Below are 16,230 nucleotides of genomic sequence, written 5' to 3'. Positions count from 1 at the left end.
AAGGATGAAGTGTTAGGCAAAAACAAAGTCACCATGTCAAATTTGTTAAAATTCACTTTCACCTCCACTGATCAATACCTTGGGGAAGATCCTGTCACACTCTCCCTAATCTTCAGCATAGTGAACAGTGATATAAATCACTTGTTTCGCTCATTCTAATACACTGTTTTTACCTTCTTTAGGTGTTTCTTCTACACCCTACTCATTTATTTGCCATGCACATTCTGACAGGCTTTCAGTTACTCATAGGCTTTGGAAAGGATATGTTAAGAAATATTCAAAATTCATCTTTTCACAGCTAAGACCACTGTCAAGAGGAGACAGCCCTACTCTGATTTGAGTGCATGAAAGCAACTCAACATCATGTCTCTTCCACTCTGACATCTCCCTGGGCGACTACTTACATGTGTTCTTGGTTCTGCTGTCAACCAAAGGCAGAAGAATGGGCCACAAGAAAAGACCAGGGCTTTTCTATGAACAACAGAATGGAGATTCTTTGAGTCTTATCACAAAATAATAAAAGTTCAAATTGTTGCAAAAAATAAAAGTTAACAAAGGCAATGATTGTCCCTTGATTCACCACAGTAGTTGCTCTGAACTGAAACATCAGTGAATACATTTTAAGGACAATATTACTTTCCTTAAATATATTATCTCTAAAATATGGAAGTACTTTTTAAGAATGGTTACTGTTTTGTAGGTAGAGGGAAGTCTTTTACTTTTCCAGATATGATGGTTTCATAAATATTTCAAATTGACAAACTTCATAATGATGAGCACTTTCTGATTTTCTTGAAAACCAAAGGCAAGTATATTTAAGATAGGAAGCCATACAGCTTCAGACAGATCCATAAACAGATTAATGTGCCACAGGACAGGTCTACAACATGTTGCTATAGAAACTCATAAAAAAAAAAAAAGTCCCATCTAGCATCAAAAAAAATGCATTTTAAATATACCACTTCTTCCACAACTAAACTTGGTACTTGCTGCTTCCAGTTGGTGAACATTTCATGGAAATGGATTTTGAGCATTTATGTATCAAGAATTCTAGTAAGGAGATTAAGTAATCAGTTACAATATGTGTCACTTGTTTTCATGTTTATTTATATTTTACTGTAACTTAAGTAAATATTGAAAGTTTTATTACTATAGTAACACCTGAATAGAGAAACCAACAAATAAAGTAGACTTAGGTCCCGTGTAAATAAGTACTGTAAGTTGAACAAGACTTTGACCCATAAAGCTTTTTTTTTTTTTTTTTTTAAATCCAGGTTTTATCCCCGAACTAGATAAAAACACTCCTTCAAAAAAACCATAGGTTTCATACAATGTATCCACTGAACCTTGATGCATTACACCAGATATAGGCCTTTTAATCACTTCTGTAATTGCAGCAGCAATCTCTATTTTATTTCATGCACTACAGTAACAGTTATTAGACATCATAAAAAACAAGCCCATGAAGTTACGAGGATCCAGTAGCTGGATCCCCACTCCACAGTATTTATTTGGCTTTTCCAGCTTTGGATCTAATCACCCTTCCAAAGTGCAGATGCCTTGTCCAGAACTTCCTCCTCTGGAAAAAAGCCCTGAAATTCAGCTGTCTGGGACCTGACACATGTGCTCTTCAACATTCTCCCCAGCACTGTAACAACTGATTTCCCAGAAGGTCATCTTTGCAAGTACTATCTTTTTCAGTTTTCATCTTCAGGAACATCAGATTCTGTATAAGTGACTTATTTCCCTTTCATAAAACCTTATTTACTACTTTAGATAGCCCAACACATACACTAATCAAGCTATTTGGTGCATCTCTCTAATAACCTCCCTGGTTGCTCAAAAAAAATTAGGCATCTCACTGGAAGAATTATTCTCCAGCAGTCTGCTTCATTTAGTGTCCATGAGGTCAGACAACCTTTCCATCTTTCTACTAAGAAAACAAGTTTCCTTTACCAAAAGGCTGAATGTTCCCAGTGATTACATGCTAGAAGATGGGTTTTTCCCTCTCTTAGGAAAATTATCCACCCAGCAGTGCTGAGTGGAGACTAGAAAATTATAATTTTTGGTTCACATATTAGCATTTTGTTCCAGTATAGAGATAAACAGATGACAAACCCACAGCAGACAAGCTCAACTTTCAACACAATGTTTGCCCAGATCCAGGTAACCTCTAAAGGATCACAGAATCACCAAATCATCTAGGTTGGAAGAGACCTCCCAGATCACCGAGTCCAACCTCTGACCTAACACTAACCGGTCTTCCACTAAAACATATCACTAAGATCTACATCTAAACATCTTTTAAAGACCTCCATGGGATCAAAAGGTTGGAGTTCAGGGGACAATGGGAGACAGAACTCAAGAGGTCCAGAAGGTTCATCTTCATGCCCAAAGCGGGATCTAGAAACTGATGGTATTCAGATAGAGCCTTGAATAACCCATCCTTAAAACCTTTAACACTGATTATGTGACTTCTTCAACAACCTCTTCCCTCATCAGATTCCATATACTATCTCATGAACATTTGTGCATTTATCCCATGAACTAACAATGAGCTCTAATAAATAAGTTTCCAATAAATAAAAGCTGAGTAGCATATAAAAAAGATTAATAATCTTGTTTCTTAAGAAAAAAAACCTGAAACACTTTCTCTGCAAAAGACAATATATAATATTTTCAACAACTATTTTCACCATGATTAGATTGTATAGAAATTATATAGACAATACTCCATACTCAAGAGAACATCCCTGCCTGCCAGTGCAGGGCTGCTCAGGTGAGAGATTAATCCTAATGTTAAGTTACATTTAACACCTTAGACTCCTCATACAGAAGATACTGAAGATTAAATATTGGTTTTACATTATTGCCATTCATTACCACTAGGCATGCTCACTCCTTTTAGCTAAACTATGGCTGTTAATTTGACTAGTCATCACCTGTGACAATGACCAAATTACCACAAAAAGCTTGCAATAAATTTTATAAACTCTTGGCAAAAACTCTCTTTTTATTAAATGCATGCCAACAGACCATTCAAATTTGGCACAGATCGAACAAGCATCTCTAAAATTCACTAAAATTAGGCTTCTTCCTTTTTGCACCATTTCATAAAGATCATCTCATATTTATTCACCCTTTGTTCACTAGCATTTCCTCTCAGACAAAGTTGCATTTGTAAACACAATTAAAACAGAATACAAAATTCCCATTTGGAATTGTCTGTATTAAAACACTTGGCACAAAATTCAAGAAAGACAGCTTGGGGAATGAGGTCCTGTATTTGCCAGCTTGTTGAGCAGTTCTGGCCACACATTCCCTAGTGCAACCAAATGGCATTCAAATAACAACAACAGACATTGTGGGCTACCACTACAGTCAAGAGCAATGGAGAGCACAAGTGAGCATGTCCAAGTGAGTGGTACAAAGCTGCTTTTAGAGATACTTATGCATAAGCTGCTCTTTTTAGAAATACAGTGGTATTTAATTCTTAATTAGGCTACATAAATATGGGCCTAAACCTGTAACTTCAGCAACTAAAAGCTCTTTGCTACTAATTCTAGACTCTTTCCAGAGCCCTGATTTCTCTTCAGTAAAGCACAGGCTAGATCCTACCCTGCAGTCAGCTGCAGTCACATTCTCTGATTGTAGGTGGAGCAGGTACCATTGCTGAGCCAGCGGAACCAATCTGCTCTTTGAACTAGGACCATCAGCTGTTAGAGCAGGGAGCTGCTAGAGCTTTGTTAGAGCAAACCACAGAAAGAAGAGCTGCAGAATCCCAACTCAACACCGCTGCACTGCACATTAACAGCCATGTTGTATCACTGCTGAGATACCTACTTCCTTGCATAATTCCAAATACAGCATAATTTGACTGCAAGCAGCACATGGGATCAATGTTTCTTGAAATTAATGACAAGTGCCAGTTTCTAAATGCATTTTAAAGTCCTTACTGACATTGCAGCCAACGCAACCATTATCCATTATCTGTCTTTTATTCAGAATTCATCCAGGTCATTAACTATTTCTTGATAAGCAACTTATCCTGACCCAAGAATACTGTTAAGGGATTTCTGTTAAAACATGAAGTATCACTGTTTAGAGAGGGCTACAAAATAACAGTATATAGCATCTAGTAAACAGATGAAGTCAATGATGACTCTGTCAACCTGCATTACCTCAGAAAAAAGGTTTCTTTGCATTTTGGAACATTATGTAGCAAATTTAGTGATAATCTATAAATAAAAATGTCTTGCTCTTAATCTCGTTACTGAACCTTTACGTCCATGAAACAGTGGTACTACCCTAGATATATTTAATTTTGTCTTAAAAGCCAAAGCAGTAGCAAAATAACATATTAAGTTGCAGCTACAATTCTGATGAATCATTCATTGTGCTCAAAAATAAATTTAGATAGATGAGTGCTAAGCTTGTGACAGCTCAGTACAGCCTTGCATTGGAGAAGTGTGCAGCTGTGTTAACTTGAGAATAGCAAAGATCATCATCCTTCCTCAAAGGACTAAATTGTTCCAAGCTTTTTTTTTTTAACCATAAGTAGAGAACACATTTGTCAGGACAGCCCACAAATAAGTGCTAACCATTTTCCTTAGCACTGCATGGGGCCTTGCTCTTGGAGCTAATGGGAAGAAACAGATATGAAGTGGTATGTTACAGCCTCCTTCACCAGATCCCTTGAGGAGTTAATGAGCAGGCACAGGAAGCAGAACTGTGACTACCTGCTACAAAATATCAGAATTCTGGACAGGAATGCTTTTTGTGGTCTGCCCATGCTGTTCACTGGGGCAAAGGGCAGGCAGACTGACCTTAGAAAATCCCTTCTGACAACAGGTATTGATCAGCAGTCCACTTGCTGGAACTCTGAAGCCTGTGGAGAAGACGAGACCAATCTCCTACTCCCCTCTCCCCAGGAAAACAGCTTTAAAATGGCTTTGTTTGGACTGGAGGGGAGGAGGGAAGAAGGATAGCTTTGTTTTGTTTTTATTCAGGTATTTGATGATCTGCCACAGGAAGAAGGAACAAGAACTGATAAGCCGAATCAACAGATAGCTACCCAAATGTCAAACTTGGTATTTTGCCTGTTTGATATGACTCATATGGACAATATTTCTATTAACAGAGGTTAGGAGGAGTATAATATTTTATCCACTACAAGACCCATGACACATACTGTGCATACACTGAAGCCTACTGTAGTCTCACAAGAAAAAGCATCGAACTGGTTTCTCAGTTTTGTCAGGTATGAGAATCTGTACCCTAAGAAGCCTCTTCACAGCCCTACTCATGCTCCAATGAGCTACAGTGTGAAAGGGACAGAGAGGAAAAAGTATGTAAAAAAAAGCAACACCTGATTTAAAAGGTTTCATCTTCTTCCACACAAGGCTCTATTCTAGGCCCTTACCAATTATGGGTAAAAGGAGATCAGAACAACCAGAATATAGAAGGCCTTCCAGTAAGCACATATGTGTAATGTTTTCTGCAAATAAAGCAATACTGGAGATTTGATCATGGATTAGTGAAATTCATCTTTACCACAGCTGAAAATGTAACTGCATTGTAACAGCAAAGCTGATTTTCACCAGCTAGCTATGACATACAGTATCAGGCACAACATGGCACTGTGTTCTGCCTGTGAGTGACATTCAACTGACAACACTCCTCTCATGCTGTCCTGGTGACCCCACGTAACGTACTAGTTGCTTAACATGCTCATGACGACATGTCCATGTGGTACCAGAAGGTCAGTAATTTTTCCTTGTAATTCTGTTTTCCCAGATGATTAAGACCAGTTGTTTAAACCAGGCAGACCCATGCCCTCATCCCCACAGAAACATTTTCCACCCCTGCCCCATGCAAGTTTCCATAGTTTACCATGAAAATACCACCCCACACATAGCTGATTTAGTATTCAATATGGGGATGGGAACTTCTGTCATTAAATGTTTATAGAAATACTGCTTATGTGGCTTAGCCCATGGCCTTCTGAAGCAAAGTAGGTAGAGTATCAGCACTGAGTTTCCTGCCTCACTGAACCCTTTCAACCCCTGCCCGCTTTCCCACCCTTCTTTTTTCCCCCTTTACAGTTCTTCTGAATAGTAAATTCAGTATCAGCGCAGCACCTATCCTTCAATCTGTCCACATGGACAAAACATAACAAGTTAGGAACTGCTCCAAGCAGTAAGAAAATCCATCACTTTTTTCTTGTAAATTATTATTTTACTTTTAAAAACATTCTTACTTCACAGCAGTCCTGACCTGGAACAAATGGGCTAGCACATTGATAAATATAACAGTACTGTAAAAACAAAACCAATGTGGGAATATATTTTGCCCACAGTGGAGGAGACCATAGTGCACCTGGATGATCTGGAAGATTGTTGCTTTTTGTTTCCATTTACTGCTAGTGCATTCAATCTCATTTACACAACTGTTTGTGTAAAGAGGCCTATCTCACAAACAAACATTTGGCTTTCTAAGCTCTAATAAGCTCTCCTGTGCTGTTTCTTTTCAAAAAGCAAACTGCAGACATGACACAGAAATCATACAGAGCAAAACATTAAAGGTTCAACCCTCATAACAGTCCAATCTTCCTCTTTGCTCACTCAGATACATGAAGTCTGAAATACAAGATTAAAAATAGATTGTCCATGAGAAAACAAACCACTAGCATGTGCAGCAAATTTACTCTAAAAGCAAATTATAATAATTAGTATCCCAGTAGCCAACTGTAGTAGCCTGTAGAGCTTCTACGGTAGAGGTGAAGTACACAAAGCTGTACTACCACAACCCAGTAAAGAGCATGTATGCCAAGCAACTCCAACTGATCACCCACCTAATTTTGCCAGATCTGCCTGGTTTGCCTACTTCTGATTCACAGAAAACCAGGACCATCTATTTACAAGACTGTGTTATAATTTTAGCCTCAGTGACTGTGGATGATTACACCAACACTGAAGTAAATAAAAACATAGCACTACTGCCAAAGAACAGAACCATCACAATTGAAATAGAAAGATTATGGGTGAACAAGCAACAAAGAATAGTAAATATTATTGATCTGATATCAGGCTGAGAGCCACAGGGGATAAAACAAAACAAAACAAACAAAACAAAAGAAAAAACAAACAAACAAAAAAAACCCACCTTGCACTGACAGAAAACAGCAAGGCATAACAAATCAACCACACTAATCACTAACTATATGCAGTTATCTTATTGTTATCTTACTATTTTTACTTTTTTTACTCCACAAAATATACAGGAGCCAGTCTGGTAACACCAACACAAAGTGAGGAGAAATATTTAAATTAGAGAACCACTACTAAAATTTCTCACTGTAGAGACAACTCAGCTTTGCAGCAGAAAATGCAAATGATGAGTGTGTCTTCTTGCATGTTTTATTTCATTTCAGTATTTACATAGCACCCATGTGAAGGATGACAAAATTTATATTACTGTATTACTGGGAGGAGAACTTCAGTGTGCACAGGTTTTATTCATAAAAATATAAAAACAAGACCAAAACAAACAAACAAACAAACAAAAAAAACAATCAAGAAAGGCCTTTGACTCCCCTCAAACTCAACTCTCATGAAGTTGCAGTGTTGCTTCAGTTCTTCTCAAAAGATGTATAAAGTCAAACTTCCCCAGGCTCTGAACTACTACCTATGCTTTAGGAAGATCACAAATTTGATTAGCAGCACATCTATGAAAGTACTCAGACAGAAATATGCAATTGTCTCCACACATTCATTATATCATTTTGTTTATAGAATACATAAAAATAAATGAACATGTAACCAATTGCAATGCTGTAGAAGACGTTGGTGTCTAGCTCTGAAACAGCTGCCTTAAAAGCACCTGCTGGGAGTAAAGATAAACTTCAGTTCCTGTGGCATGTTATTTGACTCTTCAGCTCCTGCTAGCAAAGCAAGACCATCTATCAAGGCTTTCTGATCAACTTTCTGTGGGCATGCCTTACATCCTCCCCTGTCCTTCTCTCACTAGAGGATCTAGTTGTATAAAATAGGAAAGATGCCCAGTGCTTGCTAGCTGCTGTATGCTTGCTCCCGGTAAGATAAAAAAGTCACACAAATGAGGCAAGAGAAAGCCCCTGTACTCACTCTCCTTAACCTGTCTCTATAATATCTCTCTGCTTTATTGTGAAGGACTAAAAAATAAATACATAAATTTTAAATAAATAAATAAATAAGTACAACCCATGACAAAACAGACAAGAAAACCCTTCTGAATGCCTTCTTCATCCAGTCTTTCTTCCCAGCAGCAAGCTTGCACTACCAATCCAAGCAAGAAGTCTTACAGCACACTGAAAATTAATCAGGCCTATGATGCAAGTCTTCTCTTGTTACTGATGTACCAAGTAGTTTCAGAAAATAATAGAAAATACATAACAAAGAGAGGATTTCCCTCAATTCACCATTGCACATAACATATTCACCTAGTTTCACATTAATTTCAGTCATCTTCCTGCTCTGCTGACTTCAGAATGGTGGTATATAATAAAGAAGCAGGTATCTGTGATTAGTAGTATTAGAGAATGTGTATTTGCTAACTAAAATATAGAATACCACGATGTGTTCAAAGAAGGTATTAAACAAAAAAGAGAATTCAAGAATATATTGTTGAAACTACAGGAAAAGTAATGCATCCAATTCCTGTCTCCGCCAGTAGCCCCCTTTGTCACGCACTGAAGTTCCAGGGCCTAAAAAGCTACCTTGCAATAAGTTTCATTTACTTTCTTTTGGGTTGTTTCTGCTTGCAATCCTTTTGTGTTTACTGAAAGCAAAGTTAAGTTATCAGTATAATGGATAGCACCCTACTGTTTATTTCTGGGGAAAGAGATGGGTTGAGTTTCTTCACCTTCAGATGTTTGCATATAGACAAAGTATCTGAATAGAAGAAAAGCATGCCAAAACAGCTATGTTCTCCAGCTTCTCCACAGAACAGGTTGTAATGGTCCAGAACAACTAATAATTCTAACCATGTTTTAAATCTTACCTCAGCCTTTCTTCTTCTTTCTTACGAAGGCTAAAATCTCGCTGAACCACCTGCAGCACATGCTCAGCTTCTTCATCAGTCAAGCCAGAAAGATCCAGTTTTCTCCCCATTATATACTCTGCACTGGATGTGAACAACTATGAGGAATATCTGAAAACAAAACCAGCAACAAAACACAACATAAATTGAAAGTACTGATATTTTTCCCGAGTGTGTTAAAATCACAGGTACAACTTTGTGCAACACAAAGTTTCTGCCATAAATATTAGAGAAGAAAATGATTCACTGCAGAACTGTTTTTTTTTTTTTTTAACATCCCATGTGTTGAAAGTAATCACCCTCAACTTTAAAATGAAATGCAAGAGATCTATTATTTGTGATATTAAATATTGAAAGAAGACTGTAATATTGCCCTCAATGAGAAATACATTAAAATGACTGAACTGAAATTAGGTTTAGAAATTTCTTAAGATTTTATGTCAGCAGTTTGCAAAACTGTTTGCAAAATGCAACCCCTGAAGCTGCGCATGAACCAAGAACAAATTATTCTATAGCAATCACAAGTGTTTTGTACTACCAAGGATCAGGAATTATTTTAAAACACCATAAAAAAAAAAAAAAAAAAAAAAAAAGAGTAAGTGTAGATATTTCAAACACTTTTCCCAGAGCTACTGGAAAGATTTAGATGTACCTAGCACCATAGTATCATTATTTCCCCTTCCTGTGAAAGGCAACTGGATAAAATAGTGGTCAATGTTATGTGTGAATAGAAGGTATTACGAAATTTTAATTAGAGCTTTAGTCCATTTATGAATTAATGAATTATCATCAATTTGTTCTAATTTATTTTCTCATGATCTAATTGTGTTGAAAATTAGTAAATTCAGCTCTAAGAATTAATTTCTACAATTTGATTTATAGAGTTATTTGAGTAATCATAAAGGTATCCATCTCCACATTAAGTTACAGTTTCAGAAACAGCACAGTTTTCATAGTTCTTTTATGAGTTCCTCACAATATAATATATATAATAATTAAATATAAAAGTTCTTATACTGTACCAAAGAGGTAAATATTACTTAGCATCAAGTAAGTGTTCCAAATAATAAAGTGATATATACAAAATATAGTCTACTGGTACAGACTAGCAGTCTTTGATTTACCTGTCACTGCTGACTGCCAACATATATTAGATGGGGAAAATTTACACCTAAGTTCTGCGATACATGTGCAGCCCCTCTACCTCTGATTTCTATGGGTTGGCGAGGACTTGATCTCAAGTCTATTTAGAATTATCAGATACTATAAATAAAACACATGAAAATCAGTATGTAAATAGAAGACTCAGTCTGCATCCCAATATGCCATTAACCTCTAAAGAACTTGTTTTTTGCTTTGTTTTGTTTCCTCCAGGAAATTATTTTTCTTCACATTGTCAAATCACCTCTAATCTAGGAGTATCACAGGAGTATATAAATATTTATAAACAATGCTCAAATATCTTTTTCAGTAGATCCAGATTATGCAATGGAAATATACAATGGCAAACTCTCTATAGAAAGAGTTACCAGGAAAACAAGTCCCACCAAATAGTTTCTCAGCCTAAAATAACTTCTAGTCTTAATTGAAATTACTTGAATGAGGCTGTTCAGATGTTTGCCTTCATTACTAGTACTTCTTTACTAAATATCAGTTTGAATTCAAAAGTTCAAAACTCAGAGAAATTACAGTGAATAATATAATTCCCTAGAAAACTTCTTCTCAACAAATTAACACATTGTAACAAAAAAGCCTAGGCTTACAATACTTGATTGTGTATTGTTTGTATTATACTCTAAACTCAATACTACTTACAGTCTGGTTTAAATCTAATTAAAACTTCCACATTGAAAACATTTCTTGAAATTATCCCCTTCTAAACAAACAATAAAATAAAAATAAAATGTTTTTAAGAAGTGCAAATAACATTTCTGCATTTTAAGACAGACAAGGGCATCAACACAAGAAATGAAGACAAGTAACACATTTCCTAGTCACTTATATGAGAGCTAAATTGCTTGGGGTTGCAGTCAGCAGAAGATTAGCATTACATGAGGGTGGGAGGAAAAACCCACAAACCACCTTCCCCCCCCCCCCTTTTTTTTTTTAAACAGATCCTATGTATGGCAGAGAGACAAATTACAAAGTTAATTATACAAATGGCCATAGTGATTATTGTAGAACAGAGATACCTGTTTTACTTTAATGCTGCAGTGAAGAAATCCACACTAGCAAGGCTGCAGCTGGACACTGTGTTCACTTCTGGGCTTCCAAGCACAAGCAAGATAGGGACTTATTGGCACAAACTCAGCACATAGCCGCAGAGACGGTGAAGGGCTGAAGCACCCTACATGAGAGGAGAGGTTGGAGTGCCAGGACTGTTCAGCCTGGAGAAGAGATGTTTCAAGGGGGCTTACAGTGTGCATCTGGAAGACATCCCTCCAATACCCTGGCACTGCAGACAAGAATGCCCTACATATTCCACTTACGAGCAAATTTGCATTGAGATTTCAAGCAATTTGACAATGCAGTATCCTTTTTGATTTGAGATGTTGTTCCTATGCATTAATAAAATGTGATACTGGAGGAGCCAATCTCATAAACTCATTCAACCCAGCTACTTGCAACTGAAGTATTTCACATAAAATACCTTTCCCTCGCCTGTTCTCAGTTTTAGAGTTCACCAAACTGAACACTAGAGCTTTCCTACTTTGCTCAGCTACTTTACTACTTCAGGTATTTTTCTAGGTAGAAAATTGTGAAGTTGCATGCTAGCAATTATATCTTTGACTCTGTCACCAATCGACACATCTTTATGAGTCCTGACAACAGTAGACTGTTGGGACTTAAGTAATCCTACTCAATCTGTCTTGTCATTATAGTTGGGCATTATGTCAGTTTCTGCAGAAGCCTTCTAGAACCATAAGAAATCTTTTTTCTAACCCTAAAGGTGAAGATTTTGACCATTTAACATGTACAAGACAGAAGACAAGCACTTTCTACACAGCAGAGATCCTTCACTTTAGTCCATATTTAAAATAATCATATTAAAAGTTTTGTTTAATGTACGTCCCAAAGAAGTAATAACATTGAAACAAATGTAGTATAATAACCTTTTGCTGACAATGTAAATGTCCTACAATATATAACATCTAAAGCATATTATGGCACACACTTTATTTGCTGACAAAAATAAGCCCCAGGTGTTGAAAGTGTAAGGAAGTTCTTGGTTTTGGAATTATCTCAACACAATTGAGCAAAACAGACTTTATCCAAAAGAAATCATTTAAAGAACACTACTGTCCAAAGTCACTTCAACAACAGCTAGTACATCATTAAACCTAAGATGAGGCATAATCAGAATTGATCAGAAATTTCTTAATTTTTTAAGACTCCAATAAAGTCTAGATGCTGCAGTAAACAGCACTAGGAATATTCTTTCCTTTTCACTGGAAACAAACTAATGTCCCAAAATAATGAGATGGGAAAACAAACTCATTGGAAATACAAAGCCACCTCTTCAGCTGAAAAATAAAGTATGGTCAAGCTGACTTCAACATGAGGACTTGTATCTGGTGTGCCACAGCTTAAATCAGACATAAAACAAAGATCTCATGAAAGAGGATGTTATTCTTTATGTCCAAAATGATTTTAACTCAGATTTACTGCACGTATTTCCTGGTCTATAACCAAGCTAAAAAATTATCTTCCTTTCAGCCTTGCAGTAATCTTACATGAGATTATTTAGATGACTGAAGAACTTGCAAGTCCCTGAGCAATGTTAGGTTTGTTTCACTGGGGATAGGGGTAAAGCAGCAGGTTTTGAAAAGAACCACGAAGTTCTTTTGTTTCCTCCTAGAAGTGTTCCCTATTAATGCAAGTTATCACTATAACTGTGTGTAATTTGTTTAAGAGTACTGGAACATACTATAGTAAGGGAAATAGTAAATCTTAAAGGTCAAAGGTTAGCACTGTGTGTTTCTATATGTCAACCTTTTTACGAAATAAATAGGAGTTTCATATTCTTCTTGCTCCCGTATCTTACATTAGCTTAAGTACTGAATATGAAGTACAAAAGGTCTACTAAAATCACATTTTATTTTAAAAAGACTGGCATCTCTCACCTGTAGGCAAGAGCCAGACAAAGGCAGAACACAGCATATTAAACTGTTTCTAAAAACTAGAAAACTACTTTGTTTAAATAGTAAAGAAATGTTTTTACAAGATGAAGACCAAATATTAAATTGGATGACTTCATTTCTGTCATCTACATTCAACGGATTAAAAGAAAAGATGAATGCCATTACAAAAAAGATAATCTTCATAATAAATCATGGTCATTTTATACCTATGAACCAAGCCTACAGCTGATACACAAGCATAAACACCAGTGGAAATTCAAATGTGATATAACAGCCAAATTCCTTGACCAGAATAATCTTCTCACTGGCAACAGTGAACTTCTAAAGGAGAGACTGATCCAAGATGTGGCCCTACACTTGAGAAAGACACAGCTCTCCTGGCATATATTTTTAGCATGTATTTCACTGTCATTTGCTTTCTAGTTCCTGTATACTCTCATTTCACTTCAGTCTCATCTTCCACTGTTTATGTTAAATTTAGGCAAACAACATTCAGCCTTATTTTCTCTAGTTAGCAGCAACTGTCTTATGAAAGAGTGTGTAGTAGTGATGATCAGTCTGTCAGCATTCTGACTGTGAGAGACAGATTGTTACTTTTCCCAAAACGAGGAAGACAGCTTAGCAAGAAAGACAAAATTGGAGCAGTAATGCGCTGAGACACAATTGTTCCTTAGATGATTGGCCTCTCTTCCTCATGCCTTCCATGCAAAGCATGGAATGCAGCTCATTACCCTAACGGACTGTCAACAAGCCCCAGGTGAATAACCACAGGTCTGGGAGAAAGCCAGCATGCGGAGTTAGGTAGGGCATGCAACTGGTCTCAAAGAGCCCAACACATTTAGATGTTTGTACAGCTCTACGCAGGAGACAGCAAGAGCTTCCTGCTGGGTGCCTGACCCACACAGTGGGACCCTAAGCTCCCTGCACAGAGAACAGCAGGCTGCTCAACGGGGCTGTTTCCTTTCTTCTACCCTCCCACCAAAACCCACATGAGGGCACGCACACACAAACACAACCAGCACACAGCTCTTCACACTGCACTTTCTAAGCTTGACCTAACAAGAGAAAAATACTAAACAAACAGCTCATTTACATTCCTGTCTCTCTCCTGAGCATTAGCATTAGAGTGAGGACTGCAGAAATGCACTTACCCACCTGGGTTGCACCATGCATGCCACAACCTCCTCCCATGACACCTGTCAGTCTCAGCATCACACAATCAATGGCCATGCAGTGAGCTACAGAGATCGCAGGGAGATGAAAGAAAGAGTAGATCCTCCTTTGTTCCTTCAGAGAACTGATGGGAGTTTGTATCTTGTTTTAAAAGACAGACAGAGAAGATGCGAGAATTTGCCTTATCTGTGTGACAGTAATACGTGGAAAAAGGCTCAGGTTCAATGCCACATTGAGCCAAGGAATGTTCAAATAGATACTCTTCCACAGGGAGGGAAATAAATATCTAATCTTGAGAGGTTAAACAGAAGCATTTGCCACCTTGTATGCTTTTAACTCTGCAAAAAGTAATATAAAATTCATTCATGAAGAAAGGCATATGAGAGAACACAAGTCAGAATATCCCCGTGCAGATCCGTGTTTCAGATGCTAACATCCCATCTTCTGGAAGGCCTAAGGAAACTGAATGATAAAGAAGGTCCAATACCATATAAGCTGGAGAGTGGCACGTGAAAAACATAATTTAAAGTTAAACACTTTCTCTAGTACCACAGAAATCACTATTTCAAAAAACAGATACAGACGAGCAACCTACAGAAAAAAAAATCAATAAGCTAGCCAAGAAAGCATAGATCCATGAAGGCAATTCTTGTAAGTTCAAGATACCAAACCATCGTTACTATATAAGGCAGTGGTAAGATCTCTGATCTGATTTATTCATAACTTTAATCTAGGGAAGGAAACACTGAAAGGAAAAGTGAAGCTTTTGTAAGACCTCAAACAGCTCTGGAAGCACCACACATTTCATATCTGCATAGGAATTTAATTTTGCATTTTAATAAAACAGGAACATCATTATAATAAATTATGAATCTCATCATAACTTGAAACCTATATAAGTTACAAAAGTAAACAATTAAGTGTATTGTTCACTACCAAAATATCTAGACCAACCAATAAACACACCACAGGTATACTATGAATATCCTACATGATAAAATGGATTTTGCCCCCACACCATATGTTATTTTAACTGACACCTTACACCCCTCTTACTAAATATCATTCATTTGAATATCCTTAAATTTTAACCAAGAACTGATCTTTGACTGAGAGAATCTTTTTGTAGGACTGGAATCAGAAATTTGGGTTTTCAGGGGTAAGAAAATACTTCCAGCAGCAGCTGCCACAGTAATACGGTGTTCTCTAATAGTGCCAGATGTGAAAACAAATTTAATACAGTAAATCATGACTAATTCAAACCACTAACAGGAAAACCCACTGCAAATTACTGCATTTTACAGATTAGCAAGTAAATGAACAAAGTAAAAAAATAACAACAACAAAAAAACACATCATAAGGCTGTGCCTTCTGCATTCACCCTGACACCTGCAAAGTGCTTCTAGCCCTGATTTATGCTAGAGCAAACAAGAATGCTAAGAGTTATGGCAGAGCAAAGAGTGACATCTGTAAAGCCACATGTCCCAGTTCACTGAGACTTGGTGATGAGCTGCAGTTGGTCGACACATAACTTATGCACCACACGTGGAAAAAAGGTTTTCAGAAGCAGGCTGTCTTTGAATTTTTTAGATAAACATTTGTTAAGAGATATAAAACAAGAGTAAAATAAAACCAGAGCTGTAAAGAGCCTCTGAAAACTGAACTGGAGGCTGGGTTAATCTTTCAGGTGGGAGCATTAATGGTTTAGTTTGTCACCACAGATTTGACACTGGGACCTAAGCACAGCGTGGAGTAGAAGAGACATTGGCTTTGGACGTGAGCTTGGCTACTCTTACACATTAACATGGCACAATGTGGAATTACCCTGTTGTCTGG

The 16,230-nt window shown here is 37.1% G+C and overlaps 1 protein-coding gene across 4 annotated transcripts in view; it reads right to left on the bottom strand.

Moving 5' to 3' along the window:
• Positions 1-16,230, bottom strand: part of MYRIP (myosin VIIA and Rab interacting protein) — a 231,963-nt gene that overhangs the window by 207,692 nt on the left and 8,041 nt on the right. For all 4 annotated transcript variants that reach the window (XM_084511564.1, XM_084511567.1, XM_084511565.1 and 1 more), the window contains one exon: positions 9,040-9,189. In XM_084511564.1, coding sequence (XP_084367690.1) covers positions 9,040-9,149 — 110 coding nt within the window. In that variant the 5' untranslated portion in view covers positions 9,150-9,189. The remainder of the gene's footprint in view (positions 1-9,039; positions 9,190-16,230) is intronic.

Source organism: Aythya ferina (assembly GCF_964211825.1).
Source record: "Aythya ferina genome assembly, chromosome: 2".
NCBI classification, from domain to species: domain Eukaryota; kingdom Metazoa; phylum Chordata; class Aves; order Anseriformes; family Anatidae; genus Aythya; species Aythya ferina.
This window is presented reverse-complemented; position numbering and strand designations above follow the sequence as displayed.